General features: G+C 60.4%; 6 protein-coding genes across 6 annotated transcripts; all 6 read left to right on the plus strand.

The window, feature by feature from the left end:
- Positions 1 to 399: 399 nt before the first annotated feature.
- Positions 400 to 3,084, plus strand: LSCM1_06272 (uncharacterized protein; the record flags this gene model as incomplete). Its single annotated transcript, XM_067323703.1, has 1 exon — positions 400 to 3,084. One exon carries the CDS (start codon positions 400 to 402, stop codon positions 3,082 to 3,084), a length of 2,685 nt encoding a protein of 894 aa, XP_067179332.1.
- A 262-nt stretch (positions 3,085 to 3,346) lies between these two features.
- On the plus strand, positions 3,347 to 4,066 carry LSCM1_06273 (uncharacterized protein; the record flags this gene model as incomplete). The annotated part of the gene is made up of 1 exon (XM_067323704.1): positions 3,347 to 4,066. One exon carries the CDS (start codon positions 3,347 to 3,349, stop codon positions 4,064 to 4,066), a length of 720 nt encoding a protein of 239 aa, XP_067179333.1.
- A 1,274-nt stretch (positions 4,067 to 5,340) lies between these two features.
- On the plus strand, positions 5,341 to 7,713 carry LSCM1_06274 (uncharacterized protein; the record flags this gene model as incomplete). The annotated part of the gene is made up of 1 exon (XM_067323705.1): positions 5,341 to 7,713. One exon carries the CDS (start codon positions 5,341 to 5,343, stop codon positions 7,711 to 7,713), a length of 2,373 nt encoding a protein of 790 aa, XP_067179334.1.
- A 792-nt stretch (positions 7,714 to 8,505) lies between these two features.
- On the plus strand, positions 8,506 to 8,844 carry LSCM1_06275 (uncharacterized protein; the record flags this gene model as incomplete). Its single annotated transcript, XM_067323706.1, has 1 exon — positions 8,506 to 8,844. The coding sequence occupies one exon, from the start codon at positions 8,506 to 8,508 to the stop codon at positions 8,842 to 8,844; it is 339 nt and encodes a 112-aa protein (XP_067179335.1).
- Positions 8,845 to 9,721: 877 nt separating this feature from the next.
- Positions 9,722 to 10,330, plus strand: LSCM1_06276 (uncharacterized protein; the record flags this gene model as incomplete). Its single annotated transcript, XM_067323707.1, has 1 exon — positions 9,722 to 10,330. One exon carries the CDS (start codon positions 9,722 to 9,724, stop codon positions 10,328 to 10,330), a length of 609 nt encoding a protein of 202 aa, XP_067179336.1.
- A 3,081-nt stretch (positions 10,331 to 13,411) lies between these two features.
- LSCM1_06277 (uncharacterized protein) lies at positions 13,412 to 16,306 on the plus strand (the record flags this gene model as incomplete). Its single annotated transcript, XM_067323708.1, has 1 exon — positions 13,412 to 16,306. The coding sequence occupies one exon, from the start codon at positions 13,412 to 13,414 to the stop codon at positions 16,304 to 16,306; it is 2,895 nt and encodes a 964-aa protein (XP_067179337.1).
- Positions 16,307 to 19,576: the final 3,270 nt, after the last annotated feature.

Below are 19,576 nucleotides of genomic sequence, written 5' to 3' on the forward strand. Positions count from 1 at the left end.
TCCTCCTTCGCTTGGCAGTGTAGTGTATTACCCCTCCCCTCCACACACACACACACTCACCCACCACTATTCTTTTCAACCTTTTTTGCTCGTTTGAAGGAGCAGGCGACGCTTCCATGTTTCAAGCCGTCCTATCCGATCGCCGCCACCCCCCCTCCTCCTTTCTTTCTTCCTGTCACACACACACACACACAGAGGCACACAAGCACTTTCCCTCCTCAGTCCCATTGCCAGTGCTCTGTGTGAGGGGGGGAGGAGGAGGGACGTGGAGCTCTGGAAGGACACCCACAGGGGCATACGTAGGATCTCGCCGCCTCCCCCCTCCGGCGCTTTCGCGCCGTAACATCGTCTTTTCACCTTCTTCGCGTTCTCCTGTCGCTGCGGCGACGATTGCATTGCATGGATGTCCTCCTCCATGTGGTGCAGACCACTTCGGCCTCACCTGTGACAGTATCGCGGCTTTGCGATGACGACCGTCAGCATACGAGTCTGGGCTCTCCTGCCGCCTTATCGGCAAGCAGTTACGGCAGTAGCTTCACTGTGGAAGCACTCCGGCTTTCACGCGCAGAAGGGCGACTCAGCGGTGGCGTTGCTGCCCGCTGGGACGTCAGTCTCTGCTCTCCTGCGGAGGATGAGAGCGCCAGCGGTTGCGATGGCAATCCACAGATGCTTGCCTCGGAGCGTCCTCCGGCATCATTGCCTTTGCACATCTCCTCCAGCTCGGTTACGGTCGCAGCTGACGCTGTTGACATTACCACCCCTCGTGGGCGGCGGCCACCCGACTGTCCCGCTACCACCGCTGCCGCCGATTTCGCGTCGCAAAAGCTGTGCCGCTTGAGGGAGGCGTTCGTCGAGGTGGCGGATTCTGACGGCTTACCGGTCTCACTTGTCGAAATCATCTTTTTTTGCGGCAGTCGGCGCGGCACGCGCAAAGATGCTCTCTATCTCACGACACTGCATCGGCTTGTGGTGGAGGCACTATTGTGGGTGGAGGGCCGCCCCCCGCCCACACCATCACCGTCGCCAAAGCATGTGGACGTCTCCCTCGTGGACTACGACGAAGTGTGGGGTGCGGGGGACGTTCTTGCCGCTGAGGTGGCTCGGCCCTCCTCGAAGAGCACACAAGGGCAGAGGAGCCAGATAACGTGGATGCCACTGGCGAAGGTACTGGAGTGCGCTTCCGGGCCCAGAAGTGTGGTAACCGCGACATCTGACACTGCCTTGCCACGGTCCGCCTCGTTGACGGAGCCGAGCTGCATGACGCTAGCGAGGACCAAGAGCGATATAAACGTCGCTCACGTGGCGCAGGTTGTGCGACAGCGGCTGCAGGTGTGGTTTGGCCGCATCGACAGCGCCACATCGGCATTTCCCTCGCCTCCAGCGTTGCCGTCGCCGCCTTCCGCCGTGGATCGTCTTCGTCATTTAGATAGGAACGTTGTTCTCTTCACACTGCGGCTACGAAGCGGCACCTCCTCATCGGCACCGGCCGAGGATTCCCGCTTCCGTGCGGCGTACTTTACGCTCGTATTGCTGCCCGAATGCGGGGCTGCTCCCTTCCCCCTCCATGGCGCAACAGGCACCGTAGCCGCTGCAATGGGCGCGTCGCCGCGGCGGGCAACGGCCATGCTGTGGCGCGAGTTTGAGGCGCTTTCGGCCTTCATGCGGTCCCTGCCGCCGAGCCGCCCCCGTCGCCGTGATGACAAACAGACAAGAGTCAGCCCCAGTGAGCGCAGTCGCACCTCTGCGGCGACTTGGCAAGCGCACATGCGCGCCGCTGCACTCCGGCGAAGTCGTTGGCTGACCACCATTGCCCGCATTCATGATCCCCTGGCCCCTCTGACGGGAGCGTGGGCAACAGAAACGGGCGAGCACGGTGCTGATGACGCTCTCGATCGCTTTCTGAAACGTTCCGCCGCGCGTTCTTTTTCGTGGATCGGATGCATCGCCGCCGCTGCCAGTCATCAGCGGGCCACGCGCTCAACTCTCGCCTTTCTCGCCCGTCTCCAGACATCACAGCTGGCACAGCGCGGCCGACCGAAATCAGCGAACGATCGCTTGCCTGAGAGCCCAACGGGTACACCCTTGGCACAGCACGATTGCCCACACCCCAAGAACGTCAAAGAAAGAAATGCATCGAGTGCACAGGAGGCGTCGAGCAGCTCATCTACCTCCACGCCACCACCACCCTCCCCCATCCCCTCTGCCAATGTGCCGCAGCCGTACGTCTCTCCTAGTCTTCATGGCGTTTGTGCGACGAGCAGCATCAGCTCCGGAAAGGTAGGAACGGCTGGTGCATCTCACCTCCCGCTCAGCAACGAACGCAGCACCACTATGGATCCTGTTGCTCCTCCTTCACCAGCCCATCACGCTCGTCACGGGGCGGGCGACAGCCACGTTTCGTCCAGAGACATCGGCCACGAGCCAGCATCTCCGCCGGCTTCCGTCGATGCGCTGATCGCCTCCCTGCGCGCGTACGCGTCGGTCCTCGAGAAGGACGTGCAGCGGCTGCGTCGCCGGCTCCAACGATATGAGGCGACACCCTGTGCCGACAGAGTCAGTACGGGGGAGCTGCCTGGGAGCTCACCGCTCCCACAGGCGCCGGAATGCGGCTCTTTGAATACTTTGATGAGTGTGTCGGCCCCTGACGCCACCCTTCCGCACATCTACGCTCCTCTTCCCCCGTCGGTACGTGCTGCCATGGACGACCTTCGCTCGGACGCGCGGTTCCCGCGGGCGCTTCATGGAAAGCTCGACGCATTGGCTCAGCGAATGGCGAGCGCGTGCACAGCAGCCCTCCAGACCCGCGAAAACACCGACGTCCGAGGCGCCTATGTCGCGCAGCTTGAGTCCAAGTTAGCCCTGTATGAAGGAAAGCTGGCTCTCATCGATGACTACGTGGCGCCAGCAGTCATGCAGTGCGTGAAAGACTTGGATCACTGGCAGCAGTGCCAGCGCCGTCGGCAACCCAAGCGCACCGCCCTCACGGAGACAGCACCCACCCCTCCCTCTTCACACCCCACGCTGCTACCGGAGTGGTACCAAGAGGGAAGAGTTGGCGAGGCTGAGTATGCGCCTTCGCCGTAGAGGAGAAAGGCGCGTTGCCTATCGCTTCCCCTCGCTCACTTCTGCAATGCGGACCAGCAGAGGACCAATGCGTCTGCGCTGCCTGTGGCAGCCGCAGCACAGTAGCAGCGAGGGCGACATCCACAACAAAGACAAGGCCTCAGCGCCCTTCCACCATCCCACCCTCGCACGAGGCGAATTCGGTACGCGAAGGATGCGGCCTCCGCCTCCATCGGCGCTTCCTTTTGTTTTTCGTCTTCGCAACAGCTATTTTCGGTTAGCGATGCGCTCACGATGTGTTGGCGCTTGCGCTGGAAAGCGGCACTTCCGTGAACTCGCGCACGGCAACGTCAGCGCACTGCGCAAGAAGAAAGAGCCGCGTGCGCTATGCCAACTGTTGGAAGACGAGCTCAAGGAGCAGAAGGCGCAAGCAGACGCTCTTGCGGCCTTGGTGGAGGAGCTCGACGCCAAGGCCGCGGCGGAGGCTACCGTCGAGAGTGCACAGGAGTCGGCGGCGCAGGAAAGGGCCCGCCTGCTTCGCTCACTGGAGGAGGCATGTACCCGTATGGTGAGGGTCACGGCAGCCGGCACAGTCTCTGAAGAAGAGGCCGCAGGAGGACCACATACGAGCAGCGCCGCCACGACCACAACTCCTCTCGAAGTGTCCCTTCAGCAGTGTCGGGGCGAGCTGGACGAGGCGCGTGCGCAAGTCCTGCAGCTCTCCGGCGCCCAGCATGAGGCTCAGGAGCTGCAGCGCCGCTGCGACGAGCTGACAGAAGCGCTACGGGCGCAGCGCTCCGCGGCCCGGAAATTGGGGGCGGTGGCTCCAGCGACCCTCGCGGCGGCGCTGCGGGACCACGCAGAAGAGGTTGCGCGGCGCCTACGAGGCGGCGCGGTGCGAGGCAGCACCCGCCTCTACCCAGCTCAGCCTCGCGGCCATTCCCTAGGGAGTGAACAGCAGTCACTCCACCGTGGACGCCACGTCCCCTGCGTCTTCGCTTGACCCTTTCCGAGAGGCGCGCTACGAAGCACGCATCCGCTCGCTGGAGCAGCTGTTGCGCGAGGTTGACGCGACGCGCATGTCGTCAGCGCTTTGGGGCGTGCCTGTGTCTCACGCCCGGGCGCGGCGCTGTCTCGAGGTGCCGCTCGCGTCTCTGAAGGAGCCCATCGAACGAATTCTATACTTTAGCACACCTGACGCATGCGTCGCGTCTACCAAAGCACTCTTTCAGCCCCCTAACTGCACCGCACTAGCCGGCGCAGGTGCGGTTGGTGTGGGTGGCCGGGTGCACTCGCTTTGGTGGTCGCTGTCATGATCATCTTCTCCTTTGTCGGTGTGTCTCCAGCACGTCAAGGCGTGTCTGCGGTGTGTCTCAACGGGACGGAGGAGCGGCGCACTCGTTGTGGCGCTCGATCTCTTACCCAATCACCCCTCTGTGCCATCAGAGGTGTTCTCCTTCGTGTTGCTGACATAAAGCCTCTCCCACCACCACCGCCTCGGAAGGCCGCGTCTCGCCTTTGTCTTCTCCCCCCTCCCCTCTCCTGCCGCCCACTCTTCGCACTCCTCCCACTGTGCATCGGTTGTCGATCACCGAGTGTTCTTCTCCAGCGCTCCTCTGAAAGCGATGCACTCAGGCGGGGCCAGAGTGGGGGGGATTTTATGAGCTGCGGGCGTGCGCGACACGCGAAGGAGGAGGAGCGTTGTCTCTCCGCCTTCCCTCCTCTCGCCTCAAAGTTTGAGGAGGAGCACTCAGGAAAGGGCAATAGGGAGCAATCATTTATATATATATATATATTCATATGTGGAGTTTCGTGGATGGGAAGCGGATGTGCGTGTGAGGGAGCACCGCCTTCTCCGGAGCCTATGCGAAAGTGGCGATAGTGTGTACTCGCTGATTAGGCACACACAAGCGAAGACGTATGGGATTCAGCGGCGGCCCCAGACTCTTTTGTTCATGTTTGCCCTCTTCGTACTCTGTTGCTGTCCCACTCATCCACCTCTCTCTCCCCCTTGGGCTCTCCCTCTTCGCCCACTTTGAGCTTACAAATACAACGCATACGCGCGCGTTTGGCACGGCAAAGGGGAGGGCTAGAGTGTCCGGTGGCGTGGCCGTGTGCGCAAGTGTCGCACCGCACGTACTGTCTTCCCTTTACAGAGCGATCGCCCCTCTCACCTCCTTCTTCATTCGCACAAATTCCTCTACCCTTCGGGGGGAACGTCTAGCAGCAGCACTGGCCTTGTCGAAGCGGTGCCGTTCAGCGCAAAAACGTGCTCGCATGTCCTCTTCATGTGCGTCACAGCAGGTGCAGCAGCAGCAGCAGCAGCCATGGACCCTCTCTGCATATCACACGGTGCTCACGAAGTTTGTGAGCGCCCTCCAAGCTGAAGTGCGCCGTCAGCAAGACACCTACGATCACGCCGTGGAAATCCTTCACGCGAGCGCAGATGCTGGCCCGACCAACGCTATGCAAAAGCTTGGCGTTCCCCTGTTCGTCACGCATGAAGAACAGATGCAGGCACTGCGAGACACTCATGCGCTAGCCACGCTGGGCACGGGGGCACTTGTCGCGCTGGGGCCTTACCGGCTGCTGCACACGCTAAAAGCACACATGACGCGCATCGAAGACGAGCGTCGAGCGGGCGCCGTGGCGGCAGGGAGCGGCATCGGTGCGGGGAAGAGGCGCCTCGGCGGGGATGTCCTTGTGCTCAAGTCGGAAAGAAGCATCGGCACCACCGCTCTGGAAGGCGGCGCGAGAAGTCAGACCCTACGGCACCATGATATGTCGTCGCTGCCGGTACGAATCAAGGCGGAGCGCTCTGACGACGATGCGCTTGACGCAGTAGCACAGCAGTGGCCATCTGCCAGCGACTGTTCTCCGCCAGCTTCCCCATCACCGTCCTCCACTGACGCGATGTTGGCCCCGATGTCAGCCGTGGCGGGGCACCTCTGTACTAAAGGTGTCACCCCAAGTTCTGCAAGCGGCACTGGCGCAGGTGGATTGAGCGACGGCTGCCCTCCCTCGTGGATTACACTGAAGAGGGAGGCGGAAACGAAACCACCATCGAGCGACATATACAACGGCGCCTACTTCGTTCCTCACCCCACTCCAGCTGGCGCGCCGATCGCTCGCTACGTGTCATCGCCGGCTCGCTCGCCCTCCGCCAACAACGCAGCGTCGCCACCGTCCGCGCCGCTTCCCGTGCTCGTTGCGCCCGTGAATTCTATGAAAAAAGCGACGAGCAGTACAGCGAAGAAGCGTCCGGCAGCGTTGCCGCCGAGGGCACACAAGCGTTGTCGCGTGGCGAGCACGTCGCTGACGAGCGCTGTAGCCGCTGGCGATGCGCCGCTTCTCTCACGAGCGCAGCGGCCAAAGATCACCCGCATACAGGAGTGCGCGCAGCTCTTTGATCCGGCGCCGTCAGCGCCATCCCTGTCGAGAGAGAAGAAAGAGGGGAGCCTTGCGCTTCAGCTATGGTGGCGCATTTGGCCCAGCTCCTCATCGGCATCACCCTCTGCGCCGCACGTGTGCCTTCGGCCAACGCCTACCATAGTCGCTGCTCTAATCCGCGTCGCTAAGGAAAACTATAAGCGAGATTGTGAGCGCGGCGCAGCGCAGCAGGCGTATCTTGCAGCGCTGCTAGACACAGCAGTGACTCAGAGGACGGGCAGTGCGGCAGGTGGTAGGGCTGGCGCAAGGAGCGCTGGGCAGGCAGCTCTCGACACGCCACCGGAGCTGCCTCATCCAGAGGCGCTGCGTCAACTTCAAGATGAGCTGGCGAGCAGGCAGGCGAAGCTGGACAGTGCGTACGCCGAGCGGCTGGCACTTCTTGGACAGCTGACGGAAGCGCTGCAGAGCGAATCCTTAGCGTGCGTCGGCAGGGCCATAGCATCTGAGGTCGGTGAGGCGGGGCATGCTGCCCCTCCCTCACTGCCTCACGTGCAGCACAGCGCCGCATCCTCATCGGGCCATCGAAAGAAAAGCCGGCCGTCGAGTTCAAATGGCCGACCCACTTGCGCCTCCACAGCCACCGATGTCGAGGTGGCAGAGGACCACCTCGGCGCTAAGTTGAAAGCAGCCTCCCAGATATCCGCTAAGAACGCAGCGCCTGGTGCACGCGCCCTGGAGCTTCTTCGCTCCTCTCTCGCAGATCCCATATCGCTCTTGCGAAACATCTCAAAGGCACGCGCATCCCTCGCGTTCTCGTCCAGTGAAACAGGTCCCGAGGCAGTGACGCTGCGGCCGCGCTTACAGGCAACCTCTGAGGAAAGCGAGGATCTCCCAAGCGACATCATCTGCATTGATTTGCCGTCCTTGGAGCACGACCGCACTGCGCCAGAGCTGGCGGAGTACCTCTGGCCAGAGGATCTGGATGCCCGCATCCGGCATGAGATGCGTGGCGTTGTGTGTGCCACGAGCGACCACACCGCCGCGTGGAGTGCCCATGTTGTATTGTCAGCGGCACAGGTGCGGCGGCTTGAGGCGGCGGCGCGTGCCGCGTCTACAGTGAACACCGCCTCTCAGCTGCGGGCGGTTGTACCGCCGGTGGTGAACGGCAGCATCGTGGTGCACCCCAAGTTCCTCGCAAGCGGCTGGCTCTACGTGCACGGGCGTGGTGAGACCATCGTCGCCGCTGTCGAGCTAGCTTAACGAGGGAGAGGCTTCGTGCGGTATCCACTTTATTCCCCCTTCCTCGCGTACCTTTCAGAGAACCTGCCCTTCTCGCGGCGCTGCCGCTCCACTCGACTCAGCCCATCAAGTATCCAACGTCTGGTGTGCTCGAGGAGCAGTGGCACAGAGGAAGACGAGTGAATATGTGCAGTAGTGCAAATTCGGGGGATGAGGTGCGCGGGAGGTGATGAAGCGTCGACAGCGCGCCCGACACCTCTGCATGCCACGGGTGTGTGTATGTATGTATGTGTGTGTGTGCGTGCAATGGACGCGCCTGTCGGCCGGCGCTTGGCGAGGGATGTCTTTCCCATTCCTCCTCCTTTGCACACGCCCCACTCCATAGCGAACTCGTTTGATGCCACACTCTGCGTGCTCACTAATTGCTCAGAACACTGGTGAGTCGTATCCCTGCGAAGACGAGTGTTGAGCAGCGTTTCTTTGGCTGCTGTCTTTGTCCACCGGAAGACTTGGCAAGGTAGGGGGGTCGAAGCTCGGCCAAACGGGCCATCCACCATCCCGACTCGCTCGCTCTCTCCACACACACACACACCTTCACTCCCGCCATCCCTCCCTGCGCTCATCATCAGACTCTCCTCACGCACGCAAGCGCACCATTTGCTCTACAGGATAGGCTGCTGGTCACTCGAGGTATCGTGTGCTCGCCTCACAGCACCGCGCGCATACACACACCGAGGTGCACACCGTCGGTCTCCACCTTCTCTCTCTCTGACGCGCCTGCCTTTGGCGTTTTTTTTGCTGCTGGTAGTCGACATGTCTGGCACCAGGGTGCTCATCAAGGAGTCCACTATGCCAGTGGACATGCAGCAAGACTGCGCCGACTGCGCCGCACACGCGCTCTTCACTTTGAAGCTGAACGAGCAATCTGAAGTGGCGCAGTTCATCAAGAAGGAGCTGGACATAAAGTATGGCGGGCAGTGGCACTGCGTCGTCGGGCACTCCTTCGGCTCCTGTGTCGGTCATGATGAGGCGTTCTTCATCTACTTTGAGATCAACGGCATCTTCTTTAGCATGTGGAGGATGGACAAGACACTCGAAGCGAAGCAGGTGCCCATCGGTAGGGCAGGGCACATCAAGCAGGTGGTCGCCTAAAGTCGCTTCGCGCGTTTCGTCGAGTGCCGGGCTCAGGTGGTGGGGCGGTGCCATTCGTGATTGTCCAGTGACGGTGGCAGGCGCGCATCAAGACAGCGGTGCAGCGCTGCGCAGAAGCAGTGCGCTGTATCCGAACGAGCGCTGAAGTGGAAGCGCGACTCACGTCTTCTGCGAGTTCGCTGTGTTGTGTAGCGCATATCCCTTTTTTTTCCCACTGGGCAGCCGTCGAGCTGGCGCCGGTGATGTACAAAGCCGAAGGCGCCGCAGCAATGCGCTGCGTATACATGTGATCGCTGTTGGCTAAAGCGATCGCCTGCCGTCGGTCTGTCTGCAATGACGCAAATGGGCGGTATGAAAAGGATATGCACCGTGGTAAAGAGGAGCATGAGGGTGAGGGGTGGCCTGACTTTCTCCCTCTCCCTCTCTCTCTGTCCTTTTTTTGTGTGTGTGTGTGCACGTGACAGCAAAGCAAAGCCGTCGATTCTTGTGAGCAGTGGAATGAAGCGGCTGACCCCCCCTCCCTCCCTCCCTCCTGCCTCATCCGCGTCGCTGCTGTGTTCTGCTGAGCGCTCACTTCTCATGTCAGGTGCGTTGGCGTACCCAACCGCTCTTTGCTTCGCCTCCGTCCCTCCCTCTCACTCTTCATGGCGTCACCCGCGCTCCTGAAAGTGTCTCTCCTCCTCTTCTTTCCCCGTGCCCGAGCCTGCAGCATCTAGTAGGACCGCCTGAGAAGGGGGTGAGCGCTTCGCCTATTGAATTCCTGAGCTCCTGTGCCTTGGCCGCCGGCGCCTCTTTTGTAGCGTACGCCAGTGCGAATACTCGCCTCCTCACGAGAAGCGGCCGTCTTCATCCACCGTCACGGCGGGCGTAGTCGGATATGGCTCTCCTCTCCCCTGTGCGCGGCGCGCTCGCCGCTGCCGCCGCGCTGCTGGTGCTCACCCTCGGCGTAGTGAGCGTCAAGGCCAGTTACTGGTCGGACGAAGTGAATCGCGTGCGCACCTACACGGCGGCGAACTATATTCAGCGCATGGCACGGAAGCCGAACGTGTCTGCTCTGCCGTCTGGTCTCCTCTTCACCATCGAACGCCGTGGCTTCGGCGACCGCGCCCCGGGGGCGAACGACAAGTGCGAAATGCACTACACCATCTACTTCCGCTTCCCTGGCATCGTGGAGAACACGCGCGGCCACCCCTACCCGGTGCAGCGCTCGCCGTCGCAGCTGACCCCTGGCATGGCCGAGGCAATGCAGCTGATGCGCGAGGGTGATCGGTGGTACCTCTACGTGCCTTACCAGCTTGGCTATGGGAAGGAAGGCAGCAAGGAAAAAAACGTCCCCTCTCTCTCTAGCCTGCGCGTGGAGATGGAGCTGTACAGGTGCAAGTCACCGAGTGGTCAGACGAGCGCCGAAATCGACGCGTACCTCGCAAAGTACATGAAGACACCAATGCCGGCAAAGACGGAGCCGATCGATTACACCGATTTGTAGATGCGGCACGCAGCCTATCCTCTCGTCAGGTGTCTCAGCGGATATATATATATATATATTCCGGTCAGAGTTTCGGTGGGCGGATTTGACAGGCATCTGTTTTGCCGTCAGCGTCGCGGACGGTCATCGGTGATGGCCCCTCTCTCTTTTACCTCACACACACACACACTTATGCACTTGCACGCTTCTCCGCGCTCTCCCTCAGATGCTATGACTGTTGTCGTCGTGTCGATGGAGACAGCGCTCTATCCCAGTAGGACGAACTGCGAAGGAGAGATGGAAGGCGCGGCAAGCGCGCACGCGTGGCGGGTGGGGCGTATTGTGTCTGCGTGTGCGCGAGTCGGTGTCAGTGTACATGTGTGTCAATTCGCCACTGTTTGGGTCGATTAGTGTTTGGGGAGGGGTAGTAAGAGGGAGGTGGTAGCTAAACGGCTCTGTCAGCGTGATATGAAAACCTTTGATCGGAGATATCTTTTTTGAGCGACAGCCCGTAGCAATAGTGCGACGCGCACATATACATATACACTCAATGTCTACGAGGGGCACAAAGAAAAACTGAAGCAGACGAAAGGAAGCGACAAGAAAAAAAAAGGTGCCAGAAGTGGGAGGGGCAACAGTGGGCCCGACGGCGCCCCGTAAATGTATGCATGGTACCGGGGAGGAGGAGGAGAAGGGCATTCACGCGTATCTGTCTTGCCCTTGGCAACGCAAACGGGCATCGTACAGGATGCAACGGAAATTCGACTGGAAACAGCGGCAGTGAAGCGCAGTACCGCGCGCCTCCCCGCAGGCCCCCTCTCCTCCGTCTCCCGCCACCGCCGATGAGTGGTCCTTCCTTCGTCCTTCCCCTCGATCACTCCTGTCATCCTCTGGCCGTCTCCTTCGCTTTCCTGCGCCGCCGTCCCTGGGCGAACCTCTTGGGCCTCACCGCTCTCTCCACCCCGCCCCCGAGCGACACCGGCACGGGCACCCCTCTCTTGAAAGGAGGATGACCCGGAATAGGGCTTCGGAGACTCCTTCCAGCTCTCCAGCTGGTCACCGCAACCTATGGCGAGAGCGGCGCCCGCTCGCCTGCCCTATTCGCACCCGAGATGTGACGCAGAGCGGCGTCTCAGCGCCACTCTGCGCTACCTTCGAGCGAGGCAGCACGGCCATAGGCAGCGTGCCTCGCCCGCCTCTCGTCTAAGTGGCAGAAGAGAAACAGCGTTGTGCGCGCGCTCTCATGGATGCGTTCGGGTGGCAGCGGCATGACCGGTGAAGGGGGTCAGCAGACCTGCTAGCAGTGCGTATCAGTCGCGCCGTGTCGGGCACGTGCGACAGAGGCTATAGGCACCGCATATGGGTGCGGACTCCTCTCAGTGCCGGAGGTGTCGCCAGCAGACTGCGCCGCAGGCGCGCTCGACCACTACACCTGCAGCACGCGTCGAAGACAAGTTCGACAACACGTTGCGGCAGCTTCCCCCACCCCCCTCCCCCGCCACGTTGACGGCGCTGCGTAGGACGAGACCAGATGGCACGCGTCATGTTCATCGAACGGGCGATGCAACGCATGGCAAAGTTGTCGAGGGAGGAAACGAAGCCTGCGCCTTTGGAGCGCTGCCCGTGATTCCACTTGTTGCTCAGCGCGCACACGCTCACCCCCTATATCTAAGGGGAGTCATTTACTGCCCTGGAGTGTCGTGCTTCATGTCTCCTGCTGAAGACAACAGAACAGGTAAGGTTGATGATGCGCGGCTGCGTTGAGCACTGCAGCGTCTCCCTCCCTCTCCTCCCCGCCTCCTCTCTCTCGCTCGCTCGCTCGTGCTTCTCGTGAGTATTTTTTATTTGTGGGAGACACGTACCGGCGCCGCATCCGCGTGTACAACGCCGCTATGCCTCGCGGAAGATGCATGTGTAGGGTGGGCACAGAGTACAAAAAAAAAACGCAGAACGCTTCGCCTGCCCTGTTGAGGATCTCTGATATCCCCATCCCATCCCCCCTCGCCTCCCCTTCATACCCCTCCTCTCACTCTATGGCACAATAGCATGCTCACTCGCATGCAAGCGCGTGCAACAACAGCAAACACAAACATCACTGCGCCCACCGCACACGTATAAACTTTTGCTCTCGCCATCTGCTACAGACGAACAGACAGGCGGGCGGGCGGTTGGGGGTGGACAGGAAGAGTCTGTGCACCTTGGCAGCCAACCGTACGTGTGCCGCTGTCTTGTCTTCCGCTTTTACTGATCAGGCGCACAGCTCATACGACAGGCGGAGCGGTGGGTCCCCCCTCTCCCTCCCCCCAATACACGTACGCACGCACACACACTTCATTGCTAATGGGTGTTGTGTGATCTTGTTACTCCTCTTGTTCCCTTGCCTTTACCCCCACCCCCCTCTCCCTCCCGCACACACGCGCGAAAAAAAGCACCCTCCCCTCCTACCCTTGCCGTGCTCGCAGGGCATTTTTCTCGCTGTCTTCATGTGCTTAAGTGTGTGTGTGCGTGTGTGCAGTTGTTGTTACAAAGAAGCCCTCTCCCCTTCGTCATCCCATCCCCCCCTTCTCCCCTCCTCTTCTCTCTCTCCCTCCAATCTGGCGGCCTGTGGGCGACCTCAGTCAGGGGAAGACGGGCAAACAGAACGGTAGAACGTACCACAGAGAGTCTGCCGAAAACACGCGCGCGTCTGTTGGCTATTGCGTCGTCGTCGCGGGTCTCGACAACCCGGGCGACTTTTATTCCGTGTCTGTGGCGCGTGTCCTGCCTGTTCGTCTGACTCTGCTTCTCACGCAGTTCTCCTCTCCCTCCCATAGTGCATCGGAAAAAGAAAAAGGGAGGGAGGGGGGCATACTCTTCGCTGTGGTCGTCGCCCGCTTTGCCTTCGCTCGGCAGAGCATCTTTCGCTCCTAGGTCGTCTCGGGGAGGGGAGGGCGCCCCGCTGCCCCGCCCCCACCCCTTCGGCCCCATTCTCGCACACTCTGCACTTTAATTCGCTCTTCTCTTTCAGTGTCAAGGTCGATCGACTCCTTCCCCACACGCACACCACCATCACCACTCCTCACCACTCCAGACTCCGGCGCGCAGGGGATCCGTGGGTGAGGCATGCCTTCCAACCGACGGAAGAATAAGCAGCGATGGATGCAGGCGGCCCAGCTTGACTGGCGCGAAGAGGTACCCGACCCCCAAAAGCGCAGCAGTAGCGGAGGCAGCGCGAATGGTCGCAGCGCTGCCCCAAACGAGTCCTCCGCGTCGCTAAAGACGTGCGAGCAAGAGGGTGTGAATCCAAGTCTCGCCTCCTCGCCAAAACAAATGAAGCGCGCTGCGTCGTCGCTCGCCGGGGGCGATGCAGATGAGGAGATAACTAATAGCGGCGGCGGCGTCAATGCCAACGGAGTAACGAGCGCCTCGCCTGCGCCGTCGCATTCCTCCGTATCGTCGCCTAGCGAGTCGGAGGCGCCACGTGCAGCAGGTCTGATGGCGGTGACGTCTATGGCCACGGCGGCGACAGCGGCCGATAAGGGCATTTCGGCTCGCGCGTCCTGTAATGATAGGGCAGGGCTGCTGTTTTTTGACGGGGACGATGATGCAGTCATCGCCGAGGCTGCCGCTACAGCTGGGGCACCCGCTACCGACAACGCGGGGGAGCTCTTCTACGTCGAGCTGGACCCCGAATCGCACGTGATGACCGGTGTTCTGCCGGAAATGCAGCGTCTGCATGTGCGACTGACGCAGCTGGTGCGTGTTCTGCGGCGCCGTGTTGCGCGCCTGTGCGCGCTGCGCGAGCGTGCTAGGTTGAGCGGGGACGATGTCAGTGAGGTGGTGCCGGCGTCCCCACTTCTGCCGAGGCGTCTGTCGCCATTGACAACCACCTCTCCGGCCCCCTCCTGCGCTCCTCGTCACAGGGACACCATGGGCAGCAATGGCGGTGCTTTGCACAACAACAGTGGCAACCCGCACGGCGGCGTCGTTGCTGCTTCCCTGCTCAGCGCCGAAGCGGCCGCCAGCGACGCGGATGCGACCGGGACGAGCGCAGACGGTCATCAGCCACCGCGGCAGACAAATTCGATGCAGAACTCAGGCGGCGTTGTACCCTCACCGCGCAACGGTCTCAGCAGCCGCCTCGCAAGTGCGCGCCGCTACACGCAGCAGCAGATTCTCGACAACGACTCGGAATGGTGCGACGCGGGAACACTTCGCTCCTCGCGCTCCACCACGGCCCAGAGCACCCCGTCCTTGCAGCCGTGCCTGCCGCCTCCGTCGCTCCAGTTCTTCGAAGAGGATGAGCTTGATGACGACGGACGAGCCAGCCTTCTCATGTGCAGCTCGATAGCGGCTCGGCGATCGTACGGGGCGCGCTTTCGGTCTGACTCGATGCCGCCATCGGTGCAGACAACGCCAAACATGCTTCCCACGAGTTCGACCCCGTACGCCCGCAGCGACAACGGGGGGATGCTCTCACTGCCACCATCCACCTCAGCCGTTGGCCGCATGTCGCTTCAGCAGCAGCAGCAGCTCACGTCGCCCGCAAAGCCTCCCTCGGGAACGACGACTGCATGCGGCTCGACCATGTCGCAGCTCGAAGAATCCGCGCTCCTGCCGGCCACCACGCCAGCCGCGCCTGAATCCGCGCTCTCTTCGTCAACCGTCACGCCACCCATCATCGTGGACGACACGCCGCCGCAAGAGACGTGGGCAGCCCCACCCGCAGGCGCACCAAAGCCGCCCGCTCTCACGGAGGACGAAAAGAAGGAGCTGCGCCGGCTGAGTTGGCGTGTCGCGGAGCTGTACAGTCGCCGCGGCCTCTTGCTGCAGCAGGCGGACCGTCTCCTCTGCCGCCACGCTCAGCAGCATGAGCGGTGGGAAGGCAACGAGGAGCGCCGTGGGTGCTACCGCTGCCGGCGACTCTTCTCGTACCTCACCCGCCGCCACCACTGCCGTCGCTGTGGCCGCTTGTGCTGCGCTGAGTGCAGCCGGTATGTTGGCAAGAAGCAGGACACCTCCTACGTGGCGGCGCCACAGGATTCGGGTCGCGCCTCAGCCAGTGTGGAGCACCGAGTGATCATCAAGTCTGAGTACACCGCCCACATCACCGCTGAAGACACGCACGAGCTGGTGGAGGAGCGTTTCGACGAGCACACGTATCCGCGTCGCAGCTACGGAGGCGCCACCGACTTGCTGCACTGGCAGTCGGAGCAAGAGGCGGAGATGCAGGGCACGGCCCCGGTGCTGGTCGACGACGATAGGCAGCTGCGCGACCCGTCCTTGGAGCACACCGCAGGCGCCGCCGGCAATCCTCACGGTCGCCCGAGGCAGCACAAGTGGGTCCGCGTCTGCGCACCGTGCTATCAGAACTGCCTTCGTGCGCGACGCAACAACGTACTACAGCACCTGAAGAGCGCCAACCTGTGTATTCTCGATGATGGGTTCTACTACTACCACGTGATGACCACCGAAGAACTGTGCCGACTGTCGACGGCGCTGAACAAGCCGGATTCTTTCAAGAAGCAAGTAGAGCTGATGTCGCACGTTGTAGTGGAGCGCTCCGCTGACTATGTGGCAGCGGCACCGGGGTACAGCGCGCAGACCCTCACCGCAGCGGCACAGCACACACCCGACGTCCTGCGGACGCTTGGCAGCATCGGCGCCTACGCCTTCCGCTCCGCACGGCAGACAGCAAACGACTACGTGGGCGGCTACTTTGCCGCGAGTCGGACCGTACCGCCCGGCAGCCAAGTCGGCACAACGGCAGCAGCGCATAGCCCCTCAGCAAGCCGCGAGACAGTTGTTGACGGCAGTCCGGACGACGATGACGATGCGCGCAGTGAAGCATCGCTGCTGTCCTTAGATGACGCATGCAGCGATGTGCGGTCCCCGCTCATGGTCAGCATGACGGGCAACGCATGTCAGCGCGAGGAGGACGCAACGGGCAAACAAACGGGCGCGGATGCTCAGACAGACGGCACGTGCGGGGACGATTCCATCGATGTACAAACCTGATCAACGAAGAGGTGGTGGGAAGAGAAAGCGAAATGTGAAAAAAAGGAAAATATGCGGCCGGGTAAATGGCCGCCACGCCAGTCGTCGCTGAGGCGTGGCGCATGGCGAAACAGAAAAACGAGAACAAAGAAAAGTAAGATGGATTTTTTTGCTCGTCGGTTACTTGACATGCCGCTTCATATGTCGCTTCGTTTTTTTTTCTCTCGGCGTTTCATCCACCTTTGCGCCTCTTCCATCACCACCCGTGCCTCATTCTCTCTCAGTGTCTGCGTGTGTTTCCTTTCCCACCACTACCACCACACTCCCTCCCCTCCCTCCCTCTCTCGCTTATCTTCCTTCGCCTCTGTCTGTCTGTGTGTGTGTGTGTCTGAGTGAAAACGCCCCGTCCAGTCTGCTTTTTTTTGTTTGTTTTCGGCTACTCTGTGCCTTCTGCTTCTCCGTGTGTCCCCGCTTTTCCGCAGTTCCTCCCCTCCCCTGCTCCCCCCTCCCTCCCTCCCTTCCCACACACACGCACACCCGTTGCTGTCCTCCTTCTCGTTTCTTTCATTGTTTGATGCTCGTTGAGTGCTTCTAACCATTTGCCCATGTTTTTTTTCTTCTTCGCGGGTGGTCGAAACGCATACCCTTTTTCTTCTTCCGTTTTTCTTCCCTGCACTCTCTGCTCGTGCTACATTTTACACGCGCGTTTGCTCGTACATTCGTATGCATGTATGCAACGCCAGAAAGGCTTAACGGGTGTGGCGCACGCGCGTGCAACCGCCCGCCTCTCCTCCCAAATTCTCTTGGGTGCGTGCGTGTGGCGATGTTTTTTTTTCTTTTTTTTTCGTACACGTATGCTTGAGCGCTGGTGGCTAGTGCAATTGTTTACTCACTCTTTTCCACCATTCCCTCTCCCGCCTGCTTCTCCATCGTTTGTGTGCTTGTTTGTGCCTCGCATTGCGCAGGGCCGACGTACAGCGCACAAAGCGTCCTATTCACGAGTTTGAGCTCGTTGCTTCGCTTCTAAGGATCTCAGCTACCGTACTCTGCAGGAAAACAACACAAAACAGGGAAAAAGACGCATGACAGGGCAACTGCGACAGCCACGCCCCCCGCGAGCATCACCCCACGCACCCGCCGCCAATCATACCCGCCCTCGCCCGCGAGCCCCCCTCTGACACAAACCACCGCCGCCCCGCCCCCCCTCCCCGAAACCGGGCCCCGCTCCGGCCGCCACGAAGCCCTCCCCTCCTCCCCCAGCCGAACCCGCCCGGCCCTCGGCAGCCCCCAAGGGTGGCGGGCGAGCCGAAGGGGCGCCGGCAAAAAACCGCTACTCTTGGCCCAGCCGGCTAAGGCGAAGCCACCCGAAGAACCCGCCGGCCCAGCCGCAGGGGGGGGGGCGCAGAGGCCGATACCACCCCGAAAACACCGCACACCGTTTTTTTTTCGGGGGGTCTCAACGAGCGAACTTGCGGCGGCTCGGCGCCTCCGCTGCAGAGGCGTGGCGTCACGCAGCCTTTCAGAACGTTGGGAGCCACAGACGCCCAACATAATAAAGCTTTCAAAGAAGAGCGAAATGTTCTCAAAGCAATAGCCCCCCTCGCCCTCAAGAGAGGCCCTCATTTCCTTTCCAACCACCCCCACAGTTACGTATCCCATCTTTGTCTCGTGGCGCTTGTCACCAACTATTCTGCCTGAGCCAAAAAGCACTCTCCTCCGTACAGCCAGCGCGAACTAGGACACAGGCACTTTTCGTTTAGTATCATTCGATCAGCCATGAAGGCAATCCTCACTTTTCATGTATGCAAAACACAGCAGCGGGTGATTAAAACTGGTGCGAATGTTATCGGTTCAAAAAGAAGGAGCCGTTTGTCACCTATGATGCTTGAGCGATTGCCCGCCTCCTCGCACAGTGAATCTGACCCAGCTGCCAGCATAATAACCTAAAGGCATACCAACCCTTAGACTACCGGCCTTCACGGCCTCCTGCATATCTAAACGCTCGCTGCAGGCTTACTACGCACCCTTTCTACGCCGATCATGTGCTCCTCCCACCCGCAGAGCATCAGTTTCTAATATACTTCCTAAACCTTACTTCTCACCTCTTTTCTTTCATACTGCCCATGGGTCTCTCGGCTACATCATTAAAGTTCTTTGCAACAGCACCCACCCAAGCCAAACGAAATCCATTTAGTGATCATTGCTTTCTTCGTACTTCTTCCCTCTTTCCCTTCCCTCCTCCTGCATACCCAGACTACACTAAGGCCGCCACGTTCGCAATGCTCCCCCTTGCTGCCCATACCTGTGAAGGCGCCTCTGTTGCTCTGTGCACCGCTCACGTACACCACAAGAGCTGGGAAAGAGCAGCTGGTACATCGGTGCCGAAGCGGGAGACGCCGGTGCGTCTGCCGCTCTGTAGGCGCATGGTAATAAGCAGGCCAAGGCAGGCTCCGCCCACCCGCTACGGCCATGTATGCATATGCACCTATACTCAGTCAGTCCTTCTCCCACCGCGGCTTTAGCGCCTGCCGCTTAGCTCAGGTGCGGTGCGTGTACACACAAACGCAGACACCGATGGTGGCGCCTCACTTCCTCACGTGAGTTGTCAGCACATCCTATAAGAGAATACCCAGAGCGCACTCCTCCCTGCCCTTTTGCTCTCTCGTTTTTTTCGCCGTATTTCACTTCAATAGGCTAGCCTCACCCCTCTCTTTCCTTCTCCCTCTCGCTGGCTGCTCCTGTTATAGCGAACCTTATCTTTCATTCGCTCTCTCCTCTTTGAATGCTATTTTTTTTTCGCTCGCTCTTCTTCTCTCCAGCGCATTTCCTGTCTCGTACCTAGGAGCTAGTCTAGGTATTTTCCTTGAATTTTTTCTCGCGCGTGCAACGCGGCCGCCTAGAGTGGGTCACAACTTGCGGCCTCACCAAAACGGAGCTGTCCAACTCCACACGAGCAGGATATATCCAGTCTATCTCAGTACAATGCCTGTCAGATGTACCTGAAAGGTACATCCGTCCTGTTGCCATCTGCCTCGCGCTTCTCCGCGTCCCGGCGTCATGCATTCGTTTGCTGTGCTGTTTCCCTTTGGTTGTTATTTTATTTATATTAAAACATTGTGACTAACTCTATATATATTCGTATTACTCTTCTGTTGTATTCACAATATGTGCTGCGCACGCGTACGAACGCTTGAGATTTCTCGGGTGGCTCTACTTGGGACTATATCTTGTATGAAAGAAAAAACGCGGCGCAAAGCAAATGAAACGCTTTCATTTCGAATTGCGATCCAT

Source organism: Leishmania martiniquensis, chromosome 19, assembly GCF_017916325.1.
Source record: "Leishmania martiniquensis isolate LSCM1 chromosome 19, whole genome shotgun sequence".
In the NCBI taxonomy this organism is placed as follows: domain Eukaryota; phylum Euglenozoa; class Kinetoplastea; order Trypanosomatida; family Trypanosomatidae; genus Leishmania; species Leishmania martiniquensis.